General features: G+C 45.8%; 1 protein-coding gene across 1 annotated transcript in view; it reads right to left on the reverse strand.

Annotated features, from left to right (window-relative positions):
* Positions 1 to 26,537, reverse strand: part of tango6 (transport and golgi organization 6 homolog (Drosophila)) — a 35,653-nt gene extending 9,116 nt beyond the window's left edge. The window contains exons 1-17 of the mRNA XM_034132915.1: positions 26,076 to 26,537; positions 24,991 to 25,628; positions 24,774 to 24,896; positions 23,748 to 23,979; positions 23,440 to 23,546; positions 22,508 to 22,670; positions 21,331 to 21,398; positions 21,103 to 21,215; positions 18,516 to 18,692; positions 17,948 to 18,074; positions 17,033 to 17,233; positions 13,912 to 14,055; positions 12,867 to 13,373; positions 10,052 to 10,109; positions 9,769 to 9,927; positions 8,245 to 8,396; positions 7,126 to 7,239 (exon numbers count right to left, since the gene is read on the reverse strand). Of these exons, the coding sequence (XP_033988806.1) occupies positions 7,126 to 7,239; positions 8,245 to 8,396; positions 9,769 to 9,927; positions 10,052 to 10,109; positions 12,867 to 13,373; positions 13,912 to 14,055; positions 17,033 to 17,233; positions 17,948 to 18,074; positions 18,516 to 18,692; positions 21,103 to 21,215; positions 21,331 to 21,398; positions 22,508 to 22,670; positions 23,440 to 23,546; positions 23,748 to 23,979; positions 24,774 to 24,896; positions 24,991 to 25,628; positions 26,076 to 26,127 (3,135 nt within the window). The 5' untranslated portion in view covers positions 26,128 to 26,537. The remainder of the gene's footprint in view (positions 1 to 7,125; positions 7,240 to 8,244; positions 8,397 to 9,768; positions 9,928 to 10,051; positions 10,110 to 12,866; positions 13,374 to 13,911; positions 14,056 to 17,032; positions 17,234 to 17,947; positions 18,075 to 18,515; positions 18,693 to 21,102; positions 21,216 to 21,330; positions 21,399 to 22,507; positions 22,671 to 23,439; positions 23,547 to 23,747; positions 23,980 to 24,773; positions 24,897 to 24,990; positions 25,629 to 26,075) is intronic.
* Positions 26,538 to 27,072: the final 535 nt, after the last annotated feature.

Below are 27,072 nucleotides of genomic sequence, written 5' to 3' on the forward strand. Positions count from 1 at the left end.
GATGGCACACGCAGGTAGACCAGCCAGGAGGGAGTTGCAGTAGTCTAGGCTTGAGATGACGAGAGCCTGGACCAGAAGTTGCGTCGCTTTCTGGGTCAGAAGGGGACGTATCCTCCTGATGTTGTAAAGAGTGTATCTGCAGCAGCGTGTTGTAGCAGCGATGTTTGCAGTGAAGGACAGGTTGTTATCTAGGGTCACACCCAGATTCCTTGCAGTCGGGGAAACAACAGAGGGGCCGATGTTGATTGTTAGGTCAAGAGTGGGACAATCTTTTCCTGGAAGGAAAAGCAGTTCAGTCTTGTCAAGGTTGAGCTTGAGGTGGTGAGCAGACATCCACTGAGAGATGTCAGCTAGACAAGCAGAGATGCGTGCGACGACCTGGGTCTCTGAGCGGGGAAAGGACAGAATTAATTGGGTGTCGTCAGCGTAGCAATGGTATGAAAAACCATGCGGGCTAATGACAGATCCGAGCGAGTTTGTGTACAGGGAGAAGAGGAGGGGACCAAGAACAGAGCCCTGAGGCACCCCTGTAGTTAATTGACAAGGGTCGGACTCGGACCCTCTCCAAGTTACCCTGTAGGTGCGGTCTTTGAGGTATGAAGTGAGGCGGGAAAGTGCAGAGCCTGAAACTCCAAGTTCTTGGAGAGTGCGAAGGAGGATCTGATGGTTCACCGTGTCGAATGCAGCAGACAGGTCCAAAAGGATGATGACAGAGGAGAGGGAGGCTGCTTTAGCAGTGTGTAGTTCCTCAGAGACAGCAAGGAGGGCAGTTTCTGTGGAGTGACCTGCCTTGAAACCAGACTGGTGCGGATCCAGAAGGTTGTTCTGATGGAGATAACAGGAGAGTTGTTTAAAGGCAGCGCGTTCAAGTGTTTTAGAAAGGAACGGGAGGAGAGAGACAGGCCTGTAGTTTATAACATCAGACGGGTTGAGAGTGGGTTTCTTTAGGAGAGGGTTTACTCTTGCCTCCTTGAGACTGTTTGGAAAGTCACCAGAAGTTAGAGAAGTGTTGATGAAATGGGTGAGAAACGGTAGAATATCAGGAGCGATAGTCTGAAGGAGGTTTGAGGGGATAGGGTCCAGAGGACAGGTGGTAGGACGGGCAGAGGTAATGAGGGTAATACCCCTTTCACACCAACGGTGTTTCAGGGCCGGTTCGGTGCTGGTGCTTGAAAAGCACCGGGTTTTCCTGTTCACACCGCAGCGGAGCAGCGTCATAGCTCCGGAATCCGGTTCGTTTCGAGCACCAAAAAGTTGTCCGTCTAGAAGCAAGAACCGCATACGTCACGCTTACGTCGGAGGGGGGCGAGATTAACCTGAGCTAACACTTAAGGCGAGTACGGCAAATAAAAGTTGTAACAAGCAGTAGTGCTGAGCAAAGTGACTAGAACGCAACCGCACACAAAAAAACACACTTTATAAAGTCAGGCAACACTAACCAGGCTTCGTGTGATTCTGTTTATTTGTACCTTGACCATCCGTTTGCTGTTATTGATCATTGTGGAGAGCAGGCAGACGTTTTGTTTGTTATTATAGCAGCTATCGGATGGAATCAATACATGGGCTGCACAGGTTGTCATGTCCGACTATCACAAGTAGAATCATAATGAAAAATACGCCGGTAAAATGTGCCTGTAGAAAATGGCTTATGCCACAATAGGATAGCAACAAGTAGTCAAGTTATTACATTACATTGCATTTAGCTGATGCTTTTATCCAAAGCGACTTACAATAAGTGCATTCGACCAACAAGATATAAACTTGAAGAAAACAGAATCATATAAGTACATCAGGTTTCATAGAGCCAAAACATTTCAAGTGCTACTCAACTGGCTTTAGATAAGCCAGTCCTTTATTAGTATATAAGTGCTTTGTTAGCAATTCTTTGTTAGTAATTCTATCGCTCGAAGTGGAGTCGAAAGAGATGAGTTTTCAGTCTGCGCCTCAAGATGTGTAAGCTTTCTGCTGTCCTGAGTTCAATGGGGAGCTCATTCCACCATTTTGGAGCCAGGATAGCAAACCGACGCGTTTTTGCTGATGGGAACTTGGGTCCCCCTCGCAGTGCTGGTGCAGCAAGCCGTTTGGCCGATGCAGAGCAGAGTGCACGTGCTGGGGTGTACAGTTTAACCATGTCCTGGATGTAGGAAGGGCCAGATCCATTCACAGCATGGTACGAAAGTACCAGTGTCTTGAAGTGGATTCTAGCAGTTACTGGAAGCCAGTGAAGTGAGTGGAGGAGCGGTGTGGTGTGGGAACATTTTGGAAGGTTGAAGACCAGACGAGCCGCTGCATTCTGGATGAGCTGCAGAGGTCGGATGGCACACGCAGGTAGACCAGCCAGGAGGGAGTTGCAGTAGTCTAGGCTTGAGATGACGAGAGCCTGGACCAGAAGTTGCGTCGCTTTCTGGGTCAGAAGGGGACGTATCCTCCTGATGTTGTAAAGAGTGTATCTGCAGCAGCGTGTTGTAGCAGCGATGTTTGCAGTGAAGGACAGGTTGTTATCTAGGGTCACACCCAGATTCCTTGCAGTCGGGGAAACAACAGAGGGGCCGATGTTGATTGTTAGGTCAAGAGTGGGACAATCTTTTCCTGGAAGGAAAAGCAGTTCAGTCTTGTCAAGGTTGAGCTTGAGGTGGTGAGCAGACATCCACTGAGAGATGTCAGCTAGACAAGCAGAGATGCGTGCGACGACCTGGGTCTCTGAGCGGGGAAAGGACAGAATTAATTGGGTGTCGTCAGCGTAGCAATGGTATGAAAAACCATGCGGGCTAATGACAGATCCGAGCGAGTTTGTGTACAGGGAGAAGAGGAGGGGACCAAGAACAGAGCCCTGAGGCACCCCTGTAGTTAATTGACAAGGGTCGGACTCGGACCCTCTCCAAGTTACCCTGTAGGTGCGGTCTTTGAGGTATGAAGTGAGGCGGGAAAGTGCAGAGCCTGAAACTCCAAGTTCTTGGAGAGTGCGAAGGAGGATCTGATGGTTCACCGTGTCGAATGCAGCAGACAGGTCCAAAAGGATGATGACAGAGGAGAGGGAGGCTGCTTTAGCAGTGTGTAGTTCCTCAGAGACAGCAAGGAGGGCAGTTTCTGTGGAGTGACCTGCCTTGAAACCAGACTGGTGCGGATCCAGAAGGTTGTTCTGATGGAGATAACAGGAGAGTTGTTTAAAGGCAGCGCGTTCAAGTGTTTTAGACAGGAATGGGAGGAGAGAGACAGGCCTGTAGTTTATAACATCAGACGGGTTGAGAGTGGGTTTCTTTAGGAGAGGGTTTACTCTTGCCTCCTTGAGACTGTTTGGAAAGTCACCAGAAGTTAGAGAAGTGTTGATGAAATGGGTGAGAAACGGTAGAATATCAGGAGCGATAGTCTGAAGGAGGTTTGAGGGGATAGGGTCCAGAGGACAGGTGGTAGGACGGGCAGAGGTAATGAGGGTAATACCCCTTTCACACCAACGGTGTTTCAGGGCCGGTTCGGTGCTGGTGCTTGAAAAGCACCGGGTTTTCCTGTTCACACCGCAGCGGAGCAGCGTCATAGCTCCGGAATCCGGTTCGTTTCGAGCACCAAAAAGTTGTCCGTCTAGAAGCAAGAACCGCATACGTCACGCTTACGTCGGAGGGGGGCGAGATTAACCTGAGCTAACACTTAAGGCGAGTACGGCAAATAAAAGTTGTAACAAGCAGTAGTGCTGAGCAAAGTGACTAGAACGCAACCACACACTTGTTAAAAAAAACACACTTTATAAAGTCAGGCAACACTAACCAGGCTTCGTGTGATTCTGTTTATTTGTACCTTACTTTGACCATCCGTTCGCTGTTATTGATCATTGTGGAGAGCAGGCAGACGTTTTGTTTGTTATTATAGCAGCTATCGGATGGAATCAATACATGGGCTGCACAGGTTGTCATGTCCGACTATCACAAGTAGAATCATAATGAAAAATACGTCGGTAAAAAGTGCCTGGAGAAAACTGCTTAGCAAGTAGTCAGTTTAGCTTCGGTTGCTATGCTAACATCACCCATGTTATACCAGAGAAACTTTCATAACAGCGTTGTGATGCCAAACAGCGTCAATTCAGACTGACACCAAACAGCGTCAATTCAGACTGACACACATTCACTTAAGGGGATGGGGGATATGTATCAGCTGCTTGTGTGACAGTCAGACAGTGAATACTTTAGAGCCGTGTGAGCTAACCCGGAGCTAACGGGAGAATTCACTCCCGTTGAAGAGCAGCCGGCCAGCACTGCAGCGGTCGGTAAATGCCGCTGAAACACATTAATAAACAATGAACCACGGCACTCTGGAGAAAAGTATAAGGTTGGAGAAGTCGTTATTTAATTTAATCTGGCTTCGTATGATTAAAAGCAACGCAGTCCCCGGCCCGTTGTTGTTGTGAGGTGAGCTCCGGCGTTGGGGAGAAACTCAGCGACGTAAACTGTGACGTCATGACGCAGCAGCGGCAGCACCAGTCGGGCTCTGAGCGGTGTGAAAAGAGCCGGCGCTAAACCGAAGAACCGGTTCTGAACCAGAAAAGCTCTAGCACGGAGCTTGAACCGGAGTTGCGTTGGTGTGAAAGGGGCATAAGAACCTCACTTGGAGAGAGAGGGGAAAAGGAGGTTAGTGTGTGGGTGAAAGGTGGGTCAGGTGACCCAGCGGTGAGTAAAGGTGAGTCAGAAAAAGAAGAGCGAATATCATCAACCTTTTTTTCAAAGTAGTTAACAAAGTCGCTTGACAGAAGGGAGGAGGGGGAAGGGGCTTTGGGGGGTTCTAAGAGGGTGGAAAAGATGGAAAATCGTTTTTGGGGATTGGAATAGGAAGAATGGATCTTATCTTGAAAGAAAGTGCTTCTTGCCTGTGAGATCGAAGCAGAGAAAGAGGAGAGGAGAGCCTGATAGGTTAGGAGGTCGTCATGGTGTTTGGATTTCCACCGTTTCCGCTCTGCGGATGGTTCTATTAGCATGCAGTGCGTCATTTAGCCAGGGAGCAGGAGGGGACTGACGAGGCTGCCGAGATGTGAGAGGACAGAGAGAGTCCAGAGAGGATGAAAGAGTAGAGAGGAGAGTTTCTGCAGCAGAGTTTGAAGGCAGGAGTTGGAACGAGTCAGAGGAAGGGAGGGCTGAGAGCACCGATGAGGCAAAGGTAGATGGGGAGAGGGAACGAAGGTTACGGCGGACGGGTGCAGAATGAGAAGAGATTAGTTTGTTATGTTTGGAAAGGGGTAGAGAGAATGAAATGAAGAAGTGATCGGATGTGTGAAGCGGGTTTACAGTGAGTTTAGAAGTAGTGCAGTTCCTTGAGAATATGAGATCAAGGACATTGCCAGTTATAGTCAGTTTAGCTTCGGTTGCTATGCTAACATCACCCATTTTATACCAGAGAAACTTTCACAACAGCGTTGTGATGCCAAACAGCGTCAATTCAGACTGACACACATTCACTTATGGGGAATTGGGGATATGTATCAGCTGCTTGTGTGACAGTCAGACAGTGAATACTTTACAGCGGCCGCTGCTGTGAGTTAACGGGAGAATAAACTCCTGTGGAAGAGCAGCACTGCAGCGGTCGGTAAATGCCGCTGTAACACATTAATAAACAATGAACCACGGCACTCTGGAGAAAAGTATAAGGTTGGAGAAGTCGTCATTTAATTTAATCTGGCTTCGTATGATTAAAAGCAACACGATCATCGACCCGACGCAGTCCCCCATTGTTGTTGTAATGAGCGCCGTTGGGGAGAAAATCGGCGACGTAAACGGTGACGTCATGACGCAGCAGCGGCAGCACCAGTCGGGCTCTGGGCGGTGTGAACAAAACGGGGTCTGAAAAGAAGAACCGGTTCCGAACCAGAAAAGCTCTAGCACGGAGCTAGAACGGGAACCGCGTTGGTGTGAAAGGGGCATTGGAGGGTTTGATAACCCACTCCCCCTCCACACTCATTGGTTTGGAACAGCACTTAATGTGGCGGCCCCTCCGCGACAACGCGCAAACGGAGGGGTAGTGTGTAGGGGTGTGGATTGAAATTGGGCCTCCGTCTCCGTCCAACTCTCTCTCACTCAACGTCACTCACTCACTCACTGCCCCCTAGTGGTTGGCGGTGCCAACAGCTGCATTAAATGCAAAGGATGTACAATAAGATCGCTCCTATCTGTTGTATTGAAGAGGTGCGCATGAGCAACTTCTAACGAGGGTCGATCATGGATGTATAGGGGTCAACGGGCAAAGACTCCTGCACCCCAGGCTGAAAACACGGGACTTATCAGTAACTTTAGACATCGTAACACAATTTTAATCGATATTTAATTGTAGATCATACATTTTACTGACACCAACTATATCATATATACCTATGAAAAATATACGTATACAATTAATCCAATTAAAGTATTTTTTATGACAATGTAGAATGTGCAAAGAGGTGGGGTGGACCGGTCGCCATGGTTATTGTACTTTTGTTCATATAGCAATACAATCGAGATAAACTACTTTTGAATTCATTATTGAATTTTGCAAATAACAATGCGATTAATCGCAGAAAATCATGCGATTAATCACAATAAAAAATGATAATCGTTGCCCAGCTACAGATGGAGCATCTTATTTCAGACTCCAGCTTACTGCTTCCTGCCTACTACCTGCCAGTTACCTGCCTAAGACCTGCCAAAGACCAGTATCTGGGAATGTTAAGCCCTCCCACTATTTTCCAAGAGGGCGTTGCCAGATTTTCAATTTCAGGATTTAACCAGGAGATGGCGCTTCCTTCACAAAAACAGGAAGACAGCTTTTCATGGACTTTCAGTTTTGTTTAGAAGAGCATTTGAACACATCAATATTTTAGATCAAATAAAGTATATCTAATCTTGTAATTCAATAATATATAGTCTTTATATATTAAATAACTATGGCCAAACTAAGACTTAGTTTTTCAAAAGAGAAAATGCAGATATTATATAAAAAACTAAAGTTAAAATCTTGTTTTTAATGCCCCAAGAGCAATAAAAACACTTGGTAAAAAAATCCTGAGTGAGGCTTTCATAAATTGCATTTAGCTGATGTAGTTTATACATGTGTGGTTGGGGAAATGTACAGTATGTATGGTTTGATGAAAAATAAATAGCGCACAAATACCTGGGTAGTTTTGTCGCTGAGGCCTCGCAGCAGCAGGGTGATGACATGGACAGAAGCTCTCCTCACTTCCGCCTCCTTCTCTGTCTTTATCAGAGCAGTAAGACAAGAGCTGAGCTACACACACACACACACACACACACACACACACACACACACACACACACACACACACACACACACACACACACACACACACACACACACACACACACACACACACACACACACACACACACACACCACACACACACACACACACACACACACACACACACACACACACACACACACACACACACACACACACACACACACACACACACAACCACACACACACACACACACACACACACACACACACACACACACACACACACACACACACACACCACACCACACACACACACACACACACACACACACACACACACACACACACACACACACACACACACACACACACACACACACACACACACACACACACACACACAGTGTTACAGCACTATCTATCACAAAGACCAATCAGCTGCTGAGGTGAGAGCCAGAACTTAGATTTTTTTACATTTGAATAATAAATGCATCATATTGGTGCACTTCGGAGGAACATTTAAAGACGAAATCCATTAATAGATGTGAGCTCTGATAAAATATTTCAGACACAGCGCAGCAGATGGAGTTTGAAAGACAGATTTTTCTTATAACCACAATGTGCTGCAGCTAGGCTGAGTGATACTGCATGGATAAAATCACATATCACAATATTTTCGACTATGTATGATATACAAATAAAATATAGAAAGTCTATACATCTTCCAGTGCAGACTAACAACCTGCCTGTTTTTGCTGTAGTTATGCCAACAATTAAAAAAAACATCTGTATGAAGCACTTAGGAAGGATTGCTTTAGTTGAAGCCAATGCAGTATTACTCACAAAGGTTTTGGCTTATTGAAAGCTAATGTAGCTGCAGGATTCTTGCATTTTGTTTCATCATGGCTGAATGCACTTATTGTATGTAGTTTTGGATAAAGCGGCAGCTACATTTATGTAATACAAAATGTATACAGGGCCCAGCCCTGGCGGTGTGTTTACTGTCCCCTGCTGAAACCTCCTCTCACCTCCTGGGCCAGTGCTGGCAGGGCGGAGTCCAGCCGAGGACACAGCTCCCCCAGGTTAGACAGGCTGCTGGCCCGCACGCTAGGGTCCGGGTCCCTGGTTCCCTGCAGGAAGACTCCCACCAGAGGACGCCCGAAGTGGGGCGCAAGTTCCCCTGGATAAGGAGGGGGGGGGGGTTATAAATCTGAGATGCATTTACGGTAAGGAAAACTAGACCTTATTATTTATCAAGTAAACAAAGATGTCGGCCTCATTACCAAGGGGCCTGCATCTTTTATTGAGAACACTGTGACATCAGCTTACATATTACATGATGATCTGATGCAATGCCTTGTTTAAAACACAGTCATAATCAAATGCAACAGACGGTAGGTTTTCTCAGGCTGTCTGTAATACCAAATCAAACCCATACGGGCTGTTTACCCCTCTGCTCACTGATGCAAACAACATGAACCCACTCACATTAACATTGATGAAGACTAATATCTAGCTTGATGAGTGTCACACTGGGTTAAACATATATCCAGCTGCTTTAATTGCTGTGACGTGCTTTAATTAAAAACATATTAGCACAATGTGTTCAGTTGGATGTTGGATTAGTTAAGAAAATAAAGTTTGAAATGATTTTCTCTCTTTTTCAATTCAAGCAATACGTTTTATTTTAGCAGCAACTGTTATTGACAGACACACACACACACACACCACCACCCCCCCCACCCCCCCCCCCCCCCCCCCCCCCCCCCTCCCTCAGGACAAACACAGAGGCTCTCTGGATGGCAAACTGAAGGTCTACCCAATCTCTCAGCAAATATATAAACCCCCCAATTGTCCCAGAGAAGTGGTACGATGGCAATCTGGCAGATAAAACCAGAGCTGGGACCAAAACAAAACAGGGTATTAATCAGGGAAAGGGTCGCATACACAGGGGCCCTTCTGACTGAGATCTGCCGGACAACAGGCCGGCCCTGTGCTGCATGAGAGCTGTCCACCAAACACACATAATCCTTTCAACAAATATGGATACTGATTTATCATTCCAACAATGTTTACCACTCACAGTCAAACAAATTACTAGGTTTCTTGATTCAGATAAGGGCAGATGTTTTGAAACATGTGGCACACACTGAATCCTCCTCCTGTCAACTGCTGCCACAGTAACTACACTCATTAACATTCACTACTGTATGTCAGCATCAGTAACCTGCTGCTGTGTGATTTTATCCGATGACGTTTAAGGATCCTTTGTTCATTTCTTATGCATGCAGCACGGTTATGGTTGTTTTACATACGTTTTTTAAAACTTTTGAACAGATCTAGCTTCCAGTTTTCATTCTACTGTTAACAAGGCCGACCATGTCCTGCCTTCAGCTGCTTACTTCAACAGACAGAGTGGTTTCCATCTTACTCTTAAAATGCTTCAGTGTGAATGATTTTGGGTTTTTATCAAAATAATTGAGCCCATCGTAGGCGTCAGGAAATGGCTTTTAAATCAATATTTGTGTTACCGAACTAGAGATGATGCTCACCCATTGCCCGACTTGCCCTCATCAGGACTTCTCCCACTTTGAGGCGGGTTTCCAGGGAGTGCTCAGCGATGGATGTAGGGAGTGAGGGGCCATGTTGGAAGTCGTTGAGAAGCCTCTCCAGAATCCTCTCAGGGTATGAATCAGCCAAAGCAGCCAGACCTGGAGACAGTTCACACTCAGTCTGCTTTCAAGAGTTACTGCCAACAGCTTCAGACCATAGCTTGAGATCAATAATCATACAACTCTATGAAAACTTCACACGCAAGCTGCATAATTGTATTACCTTGAATTGCTGACAGGTAGACAAATGAGTCCTCATGCTCCAGGTTTTCTAAGAAGAGCTGGAGAAGACATGCCATCAGATTAAAACCCAGAGTATGTGTATGGTTATATACCATCAGCATCATTATACACACACAGACTGTGTATGGTTATATACCATCAGCATCATTATACACACACAGACTGTGTATGGTTATATACCATCAGCATCATTATACACACACAGACTGTGTATGGTTATATACCATCAGCACCATTATACACACAGACTGTGTATGGTTATATACCTTCTGTTGGAAAAACATAAAAGACGTGACTAACATGGATCTTGCAGGGGAACCACAGAGGATCAATACTGGCAAAGCTCAATAAATTAAAAACACATCACAACACTATCAAAGTGAATAATTAAACATGACCTCAGGTACAATAAAGGTCTTTGAAGAGAAAGGTTTGATTGTGTGGGGGGAAACAAGGGGCTTGGGACAGAATGTGCCGGAGTTTGGGGTGAAGTAAGGGGGGAGGAGAGAACATATGGAAGGTGACCTGTACAATACCCCTTTCACACCAACGGTGTTTCAGGGCCGGTTCGGTGCTGGTGCTTGAAAAGCACCGGGTTTTCCTGTTCACACCGCAGCGGAGCAGCGTCATAGCTCCGGAATCCGGTTCGTTTCGAGCACCAAAAAGTTGTCCGTCTAGAAGCAAGAACCGCATACGTCACGCTTACGTCGGAGGGGGGCGAGATTAACCTGAGCTAACACTTAAGGCGAGTACGGCAAATAAAAGTTGTAACAAGCAGTAGTGCTGAGCAAAGTGACTAGAACGCAACCACACACTTGTTAAAAAAAACACACTTTATAAAGTCAGGCAACACTAACCAGGCTTCGTGTGATTCTGTTTATTTGTACCTTACTTTGACCATCCGTTCGCTGTTATTGATCATTGTGGAGAGCAGGCAGACGTTTTGTTTGTTATTATAGCAGCTATCGGATGGAATCAATACATGGGCTGCACAGGTTGTCATGTCCGACTATCACAAGTAGAATCATAATGAAAAATACGTCGGTAAAAAGTGCCTGTAGAAAACTGCTTAGCAAGTAGTCAGTTTAGCTTCGGTTGCTATGCTAACATCACCCATGTTATACCAGAGAAACTTTCATAACAGCGTTGTGATGCCAAACAGCGTCAATTCAGACTGACACCAAACAGCGTCAATTCAGACTGACACACATTCACTTAAGGGGAACTGGGGATATGTATCAGCTGCTTGTGTGACAGTCAGACAGTGAATACTTTAGAGCCGTGTGAGCTAACCCGGAGCTAACGGGAGAATAAACTCCCGTGGAAGAGCAGCCAGCACTGCAGCGGTCGGTAAATTCCGCTGAAACACATTAATAAACAATGAACCACTGCACTCTGGAGAAAAGTATAAGGTTGGAGAAGTCGTTATTTAATTTAATCTGGCTTCGTATGATTAAAAGCAACGCAGTCCCCGGTCCGTTGTTGTTGTGAGGTGAGCTCCGGCGTTGGGGAGAAACTCAGCGACGTAAACTGTGACGTCATGACGCAGCAGCGGCAGCACCAGTCGGGCTCTGAGCGGTGTGAAAAGAGCCGGCGCTAAACCGAAGAACCGGTTCTGAACCAGAAAAGCTCTAGCACGGAGCTAGAAGGGGAGTTGCGTTGGTGTGAAAGGGGCATAGAGAACTCAACCGAATCATTGCATGAAGAGAAAATCAATACTGATGTGATAGTAGGGGGCTGAAGGTTATCAAAAGGTGCATACGGGGGGTGGGCTTCTGATTACAGAGAATACTAAATGAGTTGTTATCCTTTCTTCCCCACACCACCTTAACAAGTCCCAGAGCGCAGCATCGTCCCCTCTGGCCCCCCTGGGGAAGGGCTTCAAATCACCTCATTCATTATACATGTTTGCTCCTCAGGTCGAAGGAGACACACGCAGCAGCACCTACACTCAGCCATAGCACATGTTTAATAGGAGGCTAACGCCACACAGCAAACCAGCAACATCCACTTTTAACAAATGTGGAAGCATGTTGACCGAGCTTCTAGAAAAATGTATCTGCTATGAAAGCAAAAAGAAAAAGCCCTAACCCTAAGTATGAATAACCTACACATATCCAGATGTGTCCGGCTGAGAGGTGTCTGGAATAAAAAGAGGAGGGAGTAGCTGCAGAGCTTCAGGCTCCGGCCCAACTCCTCCGGGACCCTACTGGACCCGAGCTGAAGAAGGACGTGACTCCAGAGATGCTCATCAGGAACATTAGCATGAGCTCATTAGTTAATCAAGCAGCTCCTACTCCACCAGCCAATAGAACCGTAGTATTTCAAAATGTGATTTATAAAGTTCGGTTCAATTAACGATAAGCAGCAAATAACTGATTTCAGTAAAACTGAATTCACATCACATGCTTTCCCCTTGAACCACATTCAACCTTTTGCCAGACGACCTGACATTTGTGTCTTTTTCGAGTCTCTGTATGTTGCTCAAACACAATGGACTTAATGAAATCCACAGCAGAACAGAAGCATGTTTTAATGGCAGTGCTCTCATCAGTCTGAACACCCTGTGCACTGCTAGCTCATACAAAAGGATGTGATGTCACCGTTTAATGGCAGTTAATAACTGCATGTTGATCAGAGTGACCCTGTGAGGGAGCACAGATGCAGTCCTTCAGGGTGTTGGCTGGTGTTGGATAAAATGTTAATCAGTATTTTAGAATAAGTATAGTATAGAATAACGGACTAAATGCTGACACAAGAATAAAAAAGTTGAAGCACATAACCAAGCGACCCACCATGAAGACTTTCTCCTGCTCCTGGGCAGCCTCTGGGTTCTGCTTCTGTACCATCAGGGTCAGGACCCTCAGAGCGAACGCTCGGGTCGGCACGTCCGGGTCACATGCCTCCAACAGCAAATCAGAAAAGGGCTTGATCGGAGGGCCAGGTTTACTGGTGCCAGAGGTCCTCCCTCCACCTCTGGGACTTGTTCCTGATCCAGGCTCAGAGCACGCTGGCTGACTGTTTAAGGGAGATGGAGGAGGGCTAGTCTGTGAGTCTGTTGCTTCAGTTTGCATATTTCCTTTTTTCATTAAAGGCACACTTTTGTTCTGTGACATGGTTTCAGGGTTTCTGGAGCGCTGAGCCTCAGAAGAGAAGTTTTCCGGCCGGTAGGCACCGTGAGTGGCTATGACAGCTCTGAGGTTGGATGCCAACTCCTGGATGAAGACGTCAGAGTGCTTCTCAGAGAGCGTCTCAAGGGGGGGGAGGAGTCTCCACATAGAAGAGTAGTCCTCGGCACTAAGCTGTAATATTAAAAAATGGAGAGGTTGGTTGTGAGAGAGCAGGGTGTGAGGGAAACCCAGGAAAACATATGTTTGACACTGAAGATGATTCAGATCGTATTAGCCCTGTGCTGCCAGTGTTCTTTATTCTGATTGGGCGGCAGCAGAGATCCTACATACAGTTGTTCCTTACTCCAACTACTCTTACTGTGACCAGAGCACATTTTCAGCTGCTATTAAAAAGGGACAGTTCCGCCTAAAATCAAAAATACATAATTGTTTCTCTTACCTGTGTTTGGGTGAACTGTCCCTTTAACAGCAGCTGAAACTCTCCACCAGGGGTTATCATAATCATCTCACTGCAGTGTACATGCAGCCAGTGAGGGGGAATTGAACTTGAATTCACCTAAAAAACATGTTCCTAAGTCCTACAATTATACATGTATTAATGCATTATTAAAAAGTACCTGTAGTATTTTATATTCCTATTGCCATGACTATACAGTGCACACATGGTGAGGTAGACGCTGTTTAATGAGCTTCCTGTTGGTTTGAGTACCTGAGGTCCAGACAGCAGGGTGGCCAGCAGACCCACCCCCATACTCAGCGTATCGCTCTCAACTGGGTTTCCCAAGCCTGGACCTGTGTTCTGATCCAGACCAACACAGGCCCTCTGCAGCAGGGACACCATGAAGTCCACCACCTGGAGGAAGGACACACACAATCATGGGCACAGCAAGAGATTCAGATGTGTGGGGGGAGGGAGGAAGGAAGGGACGTAGTTCTTTTATTCAGCCCTGGGGCTTTAATGTTTATAAAAAGAAGAAAATATGACCTTAAAGGGGACCTATCATGCAAAATGCACTTTTGTACGTCTTTTATACATGAATATGTGTCCCCGGTGTTCCAGGGAACTCACCAAGTGTCAGAAAACACAACCCTCTCTATTTTCCTCCATACCCAAATCTCTAAAAAAGGGGCTGCAACGGATCTGATAAAAACTGATCCAGATTTGAACACTGTCCTGACGTCAGGACAGTGGCGCTACGGCTATTGGGCCAACTCCACCAATCAGGAGGAGACAGCCACGGCCATTGCCGTTCGAAAGCGCTGGAGACGCTGTAGTACATATGCCAGGCCTGTAAGTGGCGCTGTAGTCTGCCACAAAAGTAGCAAAGAAGACTTCCCGCCCATAGTTACCATGGTTACCCTTCTGTTTATTCTCCGCTGTGGCTTTTTTTCTCCCTCCCCGAGGCAAGCGTTTGCTCCCGCTGCTTTAATTCAATGCAATCCCTCCCCGTCGAGGCAAGCACTGTAATTCTCTCCGGTTAGTCCACCAGCAGATGACAAACACCCACCTCTCCGCCTCTTCCAAGGAACGAGGGGACCGTGCGGCAGAGTTTCAGTTTCAGTTTCTTTCGCCGGTCAAGATGTCCGTTAAAGTTTAAATCTTCCGGACAAAATTAGAAAAGTGCCGGTCAAAGGTCTTCTTTGTTATTTATTGAGCTTTAAAACAAATGAATAACGACTCTATATAATAAAACACGGAGGACGGAGATCTCTTTTTTCTCCCCCTCTTCTGACAGCCCAGCAGCTGATCAGAGCACGTCTCCCCTCTCCTGCAGGGGGGCGTGGTCAGCAGAATCAGCCCCGTAGACAGCAAACAGCACATAGAGCGAAATGAGGCATGGCTAAAATGCATGATCTGTTTGGTATTTTGAAAACAGAAACGTATAAATATACCTTATATAGGTATGGCCCTACAATATATCATTTAAATATAGCATGATAGGTCCACTTTAAGCGGCTCAAATGTGTTTAGTACAAAGGTTAAAGGACACCTATCATGCTATATTTAAATGATATATTCTAGGGCCATACCTATATAAGGTATATTTATACGTTTCTGTTTTCAAAATACCAAACAGATCATGCATTTTAGCCATGCCTCATTTCGCTCTATGTGCTGTTCTCCAGCCCTGTTTTTGCAGGGGGCTGATTCTGTGAGCTGCAGCTGACCACGCCCCCCTGCAGGAGAGGGGAGCGTGCTCTGATCAAGTCAGAAGAGGGGGAGAAAAATAGATCTCCGTCCTCCGTGTTTTATTATATTATTATATTATTATATAGAGTCGTTATTCATTTGTTTTAAAGCTCAATAAATAACAAAGAAGACCTTTGACCGGCACTTTTCTAATTTTGTCCGGAAGATTTCAACTTTAACGGACATCTTGACCGGCGAAAGAAAACCTAACTGAAACTCTGCTGCACGGTCCCCTCGTTCCTTGGAAGAGGCGGAGAGGTGGGTGTTTGTCATCTGCTGGTGGACTAACCGGAGAGAATTACAGTGCTTGCCTCGACGGGGAGAGATTGCATTGAATTAAAGCAGCGGGAGCAAACGCTTGCCTCGGGGAGGGAGAAAGAAAGCCACAGCGGAGAATAAACAGAAGGGTAACCATGGTAACCATGCGCAGGAAGTCTTCTTCGCTGCTTTTGTGGCAGACTACAGCGCCACTTACAGGCCTGGCATATGTACTACAGCGTCTCCAGCACTTTCGAGCGGCAATGGCCGGCCGTGGCTCAACCCCACATTCCCCTGATAGGTGGAGAGTTGGCCCAATAGCTGTAGCGCCACCGTCCTGACGTCAGGACAGTGTTCAAATCTGGATCAGTTTTGATCAGATCCGTTGCAGCCCCTTTTTTAGAGATTTGGGTATGGAGGAAAATAGAGAGGGTTGTGTTTTCTGACACTTGGTGAGTTCCCTGGAACACCGGGGACACATATTCATGTATAAAAGACGTACAAAAGTGCATTTTGCATGATAGGTCCCCTTTAAACCTCAAGGGGGAAATTGTAGAAGATGAATGAAATGTAGGACCAAAAACTACAGCTAAATCTATAAGCATTTTGTTGCCTCACAATGATAGCCAAAAGGGAGCCTTCTTTCTCTGTAAACAGCTTAGCTTATTAAAAATAATAAAAAACGATTTAGTATTTATAGACCAATGTTGACATTTGTTGGAGAGTTTAAAGCTGTATTATATATCGAGCCTGGAACTGAAGTCAGCAGGTAGATGTTCTTATGTCAGCATATCAAGGTCCAACAATGTGATCGGTTAGAATATAAAAAGAGAGTTGTGGGCTGGACAGCTGATCTGGGTTGTGAAGCTGCTGTGGGAGTTAGTCAGTTTCACTCAAAGCCAACGAGGGAACAGTGACACTGACTAATCCCAGAGGCTGCACTGTGCTCACAGTATGTCCGGGAACACCGCACTGTACAATGAGATACAAGCTTTTTTTTTACCAAGGCAGACCTTAGAAGCCACCAGTACTGTTTACACGGTGAATCAGTCTGTAAAGATTGAGTACTGCAAACAATATTTGCTCTGTGACTTTGTTGAGCGAGTAAGAACTTCCCCGACATCAGTGCGTAACGCACTGATGTCGGGGAACCTCGATCATATTTTTATGAGGAAACCGTTTCGATCTGTTGATTCATAACCCAATTGGATAATCTACATTGTCTCAAAACTCAATGACTTTGAGACTTCAACTCGACTGCAGCTAGAAAGATGTGTGCAAAACCAAATAAAACCCTCACAGTTAACTTAATGTCTGCTTTGGTTCTCCGTCACAGTGGTTAAAGAGCACAGGTTTTGCAGATCAGTATTTGTGCTCTCACCTGTGAAGGTTTCCTCAGCAGCACTGTGTGCTGCACACACTCCACCATCATAGCCAGCACCTGCAGCAGAGCCAGTCTGTGGCCCCGCCTCGCAGCGGCCCCCAGCACCTGCTGCTCCACCTCTAGGAGAGTCATGGCCGACACCCCCAACTCTTCCTCATCCTCCTCTTCCTCCACTGCAGCTGCACAGCTGGCCAGCCCCTGCAGGAAACACAAGGTTACCTTCTGCACAAGTGGAAAGAACAACTAACTGAAACTCAATCTACACATTTCTAACTCTAACATCAAACTCAAGAATTTCAAATTAAAATCAACAACTAAACAGATTTTAAACTGAGTGTAAAAATAAATAGAAAGTAATGAAAAATGAATAAAATCACATAAAAGCTAATCTGTGTGATTTAAAAGTCAGTAAAGAGTAAAGACACTGGGTGTTTCTCAATGTCGAGTAAAGCTGCTCCAGAGCCACTATTTCAAGCATACTACGTCATTGAGTGCCGCCGAAGTACTATTCCAATGTCCAGCATACTTGGAATTCTACCGAGCCCGGCGTACTTCGTAGCGAGAAATATCGAGGCTGCCCATGTGTAGACTCCGCGGTCTTAAAATCCCCACAATGCTTTGCGCACGGACCAATTTCCCCAAATCTGTGGCGGAAGATGTAAGGCGGGGCCTCTCATATGAAGCACACCTGCACACTTGCTAGCCTGTTCCACTCTTTGTTTTCCGAATGCCAGGAAGTATTCTTGACTCGCTTCTGAAGCAAGACGCTCGGAAGACATGTGCTACCAAGCAAGCGTACTCGAGATTGAGAAACACCCAGAGTCTGCAGCCCTGATCTCCTCAGACATGCAACATACTCTCTACAAAATTAAACAATGTGAGAATGTATTACTCTGGATAAAATGTCTGTACCTGCAGCAGCTCCAGGAAGAAGTCTCCGGGCAGGTCCGAGTCTTTGAGTTCATTCAGCAGCTGCATCAGAACCTCCAGCCTCCACTGCTCTCTGGACAGCTTCTCATACAGAGCATCGTCCTCCTCACTGCCACACAGAGAAGAGGAGAGGTGGAATGCCATAAATAAAGGGTGGCTCTTTAACCAGTGCTGATTGGACCAAGTCACAGTCAATGTAATGTCCCATACTGATTTATGTATCAAAGAAATATACTGTTAAAGCCAAGGCTGAACCTAATGTCTTTTTTCAATACATTTACATTTTGCACTTAAACATTGGGATCACACAATTTGGAAAACAAACCAATGCAACACCACTGGAATCTAATTCTAAAAATAGCATAATGCTTATAATGTTAGTGTACCCTTATCTTTATCTGCAACTGTTCAGAAAGGCCATGTTAACATAAAAAAGCGGCACAGCATTGGAATGTTGTAGAGTCTAAATGCCAAAGATAGCATGAAGCTCTGGAGCGTCTAACTGTGGGGTACAGCCCTGCTTCACCAGAGAGACCCCCCCTCCCGTCACCTGCAGCGCTCTCTCCAGCTCAGCCTGGCTCCTCCATCACTGCCGGGGGTGAAGATCAGGTCCGCTGCCCCCCCGCTCCTCTGTCCATGCAGACCTGAGAGCTGCCTTAGGGCTGACAGAGCTGCAGACGCCTCAGCGTGGCTCAGGTACATCAGCAGGATCTCCTGACAGGGGGCGCTGTGGACAGCAGAGCACGGCTCATTTTCACATTCAGTTATGCAAACTTAACATTTCTGTTGACCTTTTTCCAAAGTATATATCATTTCCTGCCTAGCAGACTTTCTGCCAGCTAGAGAAACTTGCACAATGCTTCCTGCTGACAGGATGCGTTTTTTCATTAAACTGCTGCCACAGTTTCGTTTTTAAACATTTGGCAAAAATGAAGATGAGGAAACATTTACAAGATTCATTCATATTTGAAGTCAAAACCAAGGAAGCCTCCTCGACATTGAGAAACACTCTAGCCTCATCCCAATACCCCTCCTCGACTCCTCTCTTCCCCTTCTCCGGGACTTGACCTGGAAATCGATCAAGACACGCCATGTTGAAGGACGTCCCAATAGCTGAAATGCACACGGAGGAGTCGAGGAGCGGTGCGGGAGGAGACGAAAGGGAGGATACACGAGAGCAGACTACGCGGAAGTGTTTTCACTACTCGCGTATAAAAGCCCCGCCCCCACCTTCACAGCTGGTTGATTTCAAGAGAGGAAAACGGAGAACTGGAAGAATGAGTGGGAAAGCGTCACATAAATGTATAAGTGCTCACAGCTCCGTGGGAATTATTATGTGCAATTCATTTCTTAAGGTTATACTAACAATTTAAGTCATGTTTAATGATCTTGAACGTCACTAAAACATAGCTATTAAGAAAGCTATTTCATGAATGGCTAGATCTTGATAAATAACAATTATTTGTATTGTTTTGTGTTAAGATATTCAGGAGTTAAATTATTTAAAATTCACAGTCCTGAATGTGGGTTTGTGGTGAATGTGGGGATCTACAGGACACACATGTTCAGAGTAAAGGCTTTCACATCATTATAATTATAATTTTATTTAAATGTAGGCTACATTTGACACCAAAACGGAACACAAAAGCAGGACCAACCATCATACATTGAATTCCTTGACTAACAAGAGAAAGATTCATCATTTAAATAACTATTTAACAACAAATGGGCCGGTTCTAAAGGTTATTCAGTTAAGCCCGATGAGAGGGGATACAGCTGTGCACATGTCATCATTAACAGACGTCGTTTAAAAGTGACGTTTGAGTGAACGAGGACGTCCCAATTAATACCTGAGGACTCCTCTGTCCTCGCGTCACCTCCTCGTGTCTCTCGCTCGCATCTTACGGAGGCGGAGCTAAGACGCAAGGAAGGGACGCGAGTGAGGGAAAGGAGGAGTCGAGGAGGGGTATTGAGATGAGGCTCCAGAGTCACAGAGCTGCAGCCTACATGTCAGGTCAGACCACTTGTGGTTAGCACTATTAAACAATGAGGACAGCAAGGGAAATGTAAAGGTTTATGTGCTCTACATTGTGCTGTGGCTAATGTCTCTCATTCAATTATTGCACAACTAGGGGATGCCATCATGAATCAAATAATACATTAATTAAAAGAAAATAAATATATATATATATATATATATATATATATATATATATATATATATATATATATATAAACTTAACACAAAAAGTAAGGAAATGTGTGTTTGGTAGAGTATTTCTTTGTTGTAACAATGCTTTTTGGCAATACAGGTGAAGGGCAGTCACGGCAGGCTCCTGGCAGCCGTACGAGACCGGAGAGTGGCTGCTGTTTGCCATTGGCAGAGGAGATTTGTCACATTCTTCATGGGCGCAACCCACATAGACAGCTCTGCTGATCATCCCACAAATGCACGTTCCTCACAAATGTGGCACCATTGGAAAGGTAACAAAACAGGCTTTCCAACGGTATAAAATGTATTGCCAAGAAGTATTGTTAGAACAAAGAAATAAGCTACCAAACACAAATGTCCTTACTTTTTGTGTTAAGTTTATTTTATTTTTTTAAAGAAACACAAGACAGGTGATACAGAGCACATATGAATGCTTAAAGGTAGGGTAGGTACGTTTGAGAAACCGGCTCGAGATCGCTAGAATTTGAAAATACACAACCGGAGAAAATCTGCCCCTTCCTTATAGAGCCCCTCCTCCAACACACACGAACGCGCACATGACCAATGAGGGCACGAGATAAGTTTGTGCACAGATGGAAGGCTGAGAGGCAGGTAGGCCATCCAGTTATTTTAGCCGGGCCGGCTCAAATGATTGGTCGTGCTTTTTACAGTATTACGGCTTCCACAGATGACATTTTTTATGGATTTTTTGTCAAAGCACTTAAGATATTCATTGCTATCGGGATGTTAAGAGCATTCCATGGAATATAACAAAAAGTGTATCTCGAGCCGGTTTCTCAAACTTACCTACCCCACCTTTAAGCAGAAAAATAATAATAATTTTAGTGGGAATTTGATACACATGTGTTGTGTTCATACTGTATTGAAATTAATTGGAATCCATCTAACAGATGGGAAACCTTACCGGAGGTGGGACACATTCTGCTTGGTGAAACAGAAGAGTGTGAAGACAACAGGAAGAACCTCCTCCAGAGCTGTCAGCAGGGACGCTGACGGACTGTTCCCAACAACCCAGATCTGACAGAGACACAGGAGCAGAGAGCATGAACTCACCACGGGGGGGCTACTATCATCACTGTGACATTCAGGTTCCTGATGGTATTGTTTAGTGCATGCCTTCAGGTGTCCTCACCTTGTACACATCACTCACACACCGGGACAGCTCACACTCCTCCACAGCAGCTTGGGATTGACCCTCATCTGGAAAACAGACATAAGCATCAGTTCAGCTCTTATCATGCATATGCTGTGTGTGAGGCAAACACTACAACATCTATTAGCTGCACATCTTGAGTATACATAAGATAAACAGCATGTGAGCTCAAAAGTCTTCAGGTGAAAATATGTGATATCTCTTTTGTTTTTAATTCCATTACCCAATTAATTATTGCTTGTACTTAATAAATAAAGATTTACAGGTATACTTAAGTTAATTGTTTTAACCAATACCAACCATATCAACAACACTTCTAATTTACTATCTGAACATAGTATGTGTCATAAGGCGCGTTCACACCGGAGTACTTTTCACCGTACTTTTCGCGTTTAGTTCCGTTAGTACCCCTCATGTCGCGTTCACACCAAAAAGAGTACTTAATCCCGGGAACTTTTACCCCCATTTTTAGTGCCTGCTGAGAGATGGTACTTTCCTGGGGGAAAAAAGTGCCCCAGTTCTGATTGGCTGGGCGAATTGCAACCCACGCCCCGTAAAACTTTAAAACGCCGCCATTTTATTATCCTCGCATTAGCATTATTAGCATTAGCATTCGCCCAGCGCACAAACGCAGAGAGACTAACTTATGGCAACACAAAATAAAACATGGGAGCGGTGGAGATGAGGAGGTGTCGGCGTTCTGGCGATTTCGTCGGAAGGCTTCAGTCGAAGATGCTGGGAGTCCCAGCAGCTTCTACTGAAGCCAGTCCCCAACTCCGGGGACTTCCGGCCGGGGACTCCGGGTGGCAGTATACGCCGTGAAGTGGTTTGCGGCCTGCCAGTAAACCCAAAGCAGAAGAAGACGAAGTGACGTCAGCGGCTCATTTGCGTAATCTTCCCTCAGGGAATTTATTCCGGTGTGAACGCGATCTGTACCAAGTGCCCTGGGGTAATAAGTGCTGGGGCACTGAGTGCCGGCACTGAGTACGGCAAAGTACTTGGTGTGAACGCGGCTATAGTGTCCTTGGGCAAGTTACTTAACCCCAAACTGCTCCTGTAGGCGGGCAGTCTACGGTATTCAACTGTATGCAAGTCTCTGTGGATAAAAGTGTCAGCTAAATAATATGTGATGTGATGTACTGGCCATGCTACTGACTGGAGGCGGGGGTGCAGCGGTGGAGGGGTGAGAGCAGAGGAGTGAGCAGGTGCTGCCGGGCCGCACCGGGCTCCTCCTGCACCAGGAGCAGCAGAGACCTGGTGGCCACTCGCTGGAACTGCTGGGCCGTCAGCTGGTCCTTAAGGTGCAGGAGGTCAAGGATCTATAGACGGAAAAACCAAAGCCCCCTTCAAACAAACAAACAAGTGTACTTGATAATAGCTGTTCTTCACGGCAGTACATCACTGCGTTAACATGCACTGAAGCAGGAGGACGGACGAAACACAGGAAGTCCACGCACGTCCTAGACCGCTTTCCCTTTATAAATCACAATCAATTCCACATGCAGCGAGGCTTTTGCGGCCTTCAAGTAACGCCCATTTTTGCCTTTTAATAGTCAGTGAAGCACTGCATGAAGACGATCACAGGAAACCCTCCAGCAGCGACTCCATCAACCAGTTAAAAGAAATAAAACAAATGTGTTGTGTGACATCAGCAGTACAATTTAACAAAAAAAAGGCTGTCATTTGGTTTCCATACCCCTTGTGTTTTAACAATGCGAAGCATCAAGTCTTGGTGAACAGCATAATGATAATGAACTTCATTTGTAAAGGGCCGCTCAAAGAAATATTTAGATGAATGTTTCTCTCTTTTCATGCTTCTGACTGTCGCAGTTTCTTATCTCTCCCGTTCTTTTGTGCCTACGCATGGGTACAAATGTCTGGTGAGGACCGCACATTTTCCTGTCAAGTTTGCTTTTTATAAAATCGGAAACATTGCTTGGAAATTGCCGTAACCCATCTTTTGAACGTGCGCCAGGTTTATAAATGAGGCCCCAGAACAGTGGTTATAAACTGTAAAAATGCATTTAGAGAGTAAGAACAACTTTGCAAATGTAATGTAAAAACAATCATATTCTCGCTTAGATTGACCTGAGGACAGACGTGTGTGAAGTAGCTGTCTGCTGAGGCACACTGCTGGGGGGGGGTCACCAGGATCCAGGCCACAGCTTCACATTTCCTCCAGTCGGACTCGCCCCCTGCAGGACACAAACAGTGTTCTATCAGTCAGCAGGGGAAACATCATGTCTATTCTATAGGAAGTTTCAAAAGGAAAACTACTCAAACACAGATGTTTTGCTTTAGTGCTGTTATTGTTCAGGTTGACTGGTTTATATACAATACATTAGGGGGGGGATATTTATTTCTCTACTTGATTCTTTCAGACTTTTGCTCCTCACCCATTCCTCCCTCCAAGATAGCTCTGACTACAGCCTGGACCCCTTTAGGCTGCATCAGGCGCTCAGACAGCAGCCGACCACACAGACACCTCAGCCAGGCCGGAGCGGATCTCAGAGCTGATCTCAGAGCTGTTCCAGGAGCTGATCCAGGAGCTGATCCAGGAGCTGATCCAGGAGCTGATCCAGGAGCTGACCTGCTGGCAGATCCTCTGCAGCTTCCCACTGCAGCAGACTATAGAAGGGACATTACATATAAAACACAGCCTCACAGGCCTTTGTATATATGTATATATAGGGCACTCTGAACATCTTCCCAGGGGGGGGGGGCACAACACAATATAATAATTTCAACTATTTATTTACTGTGTAAATGACCTCTATGTTGTATGCATGGTTAGGGGCTGGCGTAGGTATGGGTGTGACGCTGCGAACCCTGGAATCATAATAACTCTTGTTTAAACTGTTGCCGTAATCGGTGTCGCAAAAGTATCGAGCGACAGGGTCTAGTTTGTGCAACGGACCTCTCGAATGTACATGTGAGTTATTGAACACTATTGTCACGAACATTTTGTGATAGTATCGGTTTATATAGGTTTTAATAAAAATTGTGTGTGCTGTTTTTTGGCTCAACTGTTCATAGTGCCATTTAAGATAAGAGTCACTGCATATAAGGACTGCCATGCTTGATGTCGCACATTTTTGCACCCTCGGTGAGCGGAGCAAGGTATGTGACACGAAAGAGACTTTGTTACACGTGTTTATTTGATCCGTGATTTAATACATTTGTGGTTTAACTGAATGCTTTGTACTTGTTGTGATGTTTTGTAATGACAATTAAGTACCTATGTCTGTGTTTATTTTTATTTTTCACGATGCTTGAAAGAGTATTAAAGGAACTGCATCCATAGAGACTCTGCTGTGTTTATTACTGAGGGCAGCTACATACTAAAACACATCAACCACTTATTCCAGCACAGTCTCCCACAAGCCCTCCTCCCCCGCCCCACCAAACATAGACATGCCCACCTGTTTGGGTCCGCCCTGGAGGATCAGCAGCTCCGTGATAACGATTGGCTGGTAGACTTTTCTTAGAAGCTTTTTGAGGGCCTCCTTGCAAGTTTTACATTCCTCAGGACTGAGGTCCTGCATCTAAAGTTTGCAATAAATACAAAATAGAAGATGCCCTTTATCTCTCTAGCCTACACACATCAAAATAACTGTCCATTGTATCCAGATGTGTTACCTTCTCCTCCCGCCGGGGCTGGTAGCCCAGCTGGCACAGAGCGGCCATCACGTCCCCCAGATGGCGAGTGAACACCAGCGTGGCGAGACAGGACAGCTCTGCCAGCTGCAGGAGAACCTTCATGGTGGTCAGAAGGCGGCGTCCAGCGGCTGGCACCGGAACAGCATGAAAAGCTTTTTCCACCATGGCTCCAAACGCTGACCTGCGACCCAGTGGCACGCCCACTCCAGGGGCCAAGTATGGGCAGAGTCCCAAGGAAACCACAAACTGAAGAGCTGCTCCAAGCGTCTTCTGCTGGGTGACACTGAGGACATCAGGAGGTAAAGCTGGAGCCATCTCAGGGGTGCGGAGTTTAGCTGCAGATGGAGAAGGGGTCTCCCTGAACCGTTCCAGTTCAGCAGACAGGTGTCGTCCTAAGGTGAGCAGCAGGAGGAGACACTCCTGGACAAAGCCCCAGGGGACATCTTCTGTATCACTGGAGAACCAGTCTGAACCAGCCCTCACCTCCTCCCTCAGCCTCCTCACCCCCTCAAAGCTGCTCTCAGTCTGCAGCTGCTCCCAGAGAAGGGCTCTGTTGGCCTGCAGGGCCCCCAGGAGGGCCTCCTGCTGTGAGGATGGAGCATCACGCAAGGACAACTCTATACACACACACACACCACACACACACACACACACACACACACACACACACACACACACACACACACACACACACACACACACACACACACACACACACACACACACACACACACCACACACACACACACACACACACACACACACACACACACACACACACACACACACACACACACACACACACACACACACACACAAAAAATGTAATGTATTTATTTCTGGACTGGCGATTCATTTGTTAATTATTTGTATGATTGCAATATATTAATAATCCATTAAGAGTCAAAGCTCCGGGGACTGAGGCTCATTTATATGGTTGTAGTGTGGCTGACAGTTAAACACAGGGGACGTTATGCTTCTGCTACAGACCATAATGCACGCAACATAAGTTCTGTCCCATACCATGCTTTACTTTCTGCTGTTAAACTAAGTTATACACTTACCAGCGACGGGTTTGGTGAGGACAGAGATCGCTGAGAGGATAGCTGAAGTCATCTCTGCACCACACCAACAACAACACTGTACACGTGCACACGCGAGTCACCTGTTCCGGATCTGACGTCATGCAATGTCCTCATCCATGTGAAACCTCCCTGTCTTTAATGTGCTGCTGCTAAAAGCATTATAACCCTCAGAAACCTCTTTCTTCATCCATGCCATGGACTTCCATGATGTATTGTGAGCAACTCGCTCGGTGAGTCTTAATGGCGCTGAAATTATACGTCAGAAGTATCGTCCCATAAATGTTACGTCATACATAGAAGAGCGACCAGAGCAGAGGATGGCATGGAGCGTACAGCCCATGGTACAGCCGGGTTGCGGTCGGATAATCCAAAAAATCAGCTCCTAACGTCTAACCCTATCGTCTATTCCTTGACCTCTGAGTGAAACGTCATGGGGGTTAAGGGATAGTGGATAGGATAATTCAAAAATAATTTAGGAGAAGAGACTGCGGTACTTTAGAGAATCCGACTGCACTTTCACTATCCGACGTGTTTATGATGCGCCAGCGGACGTCATAAATGTGCGTCTGCTGCTGTGGGGAAACTATGGAAATTACAGTTTTCTATACAGCGGACTACAACATGGATGTTTAATAAGAACGAGGGACTACTGTAAACTCATCTAGAGACTCTGCACCGTGCTCTGATGCTGTTGCTTTATGCTTTATGAACATGGACAACAGAGAAACATTCTTCATGACCAAAGTTGGAATTGAAATAAAAAAGGAAAGTGAAACTTATGCTCGTCACCCTCTCCCTCCGGTCCACATTAATACAAATGATCCCAATACGTATGATTGTATGAACTATGAAAAGATCTTAAAATCAATACAAATGTATTTATTATAAACGTTAGTCCTTAACATCTATCACTGTGTATATCACCATTCAAACATCTTTTAAAAGTTGAACAACCCCCACACAGCTCAGTAAAGAC

Source organism: Trematomus bernacchii, unplaced genomic scaffold (assembly GCF_902827165.1).
Source record: "Trematomus bernacchii unplaced genomic scaffold, fTreBer1.1, whole genome shotgun sequence".
In the NCBI taxonomy this organism is placed as follows: domain Eukaryota; kingdom Metazoa; phylum Chordata; class Actinopteri; order Perciformes; family Nototheniidae; genus Trematomus; species Trematomus bernacchii.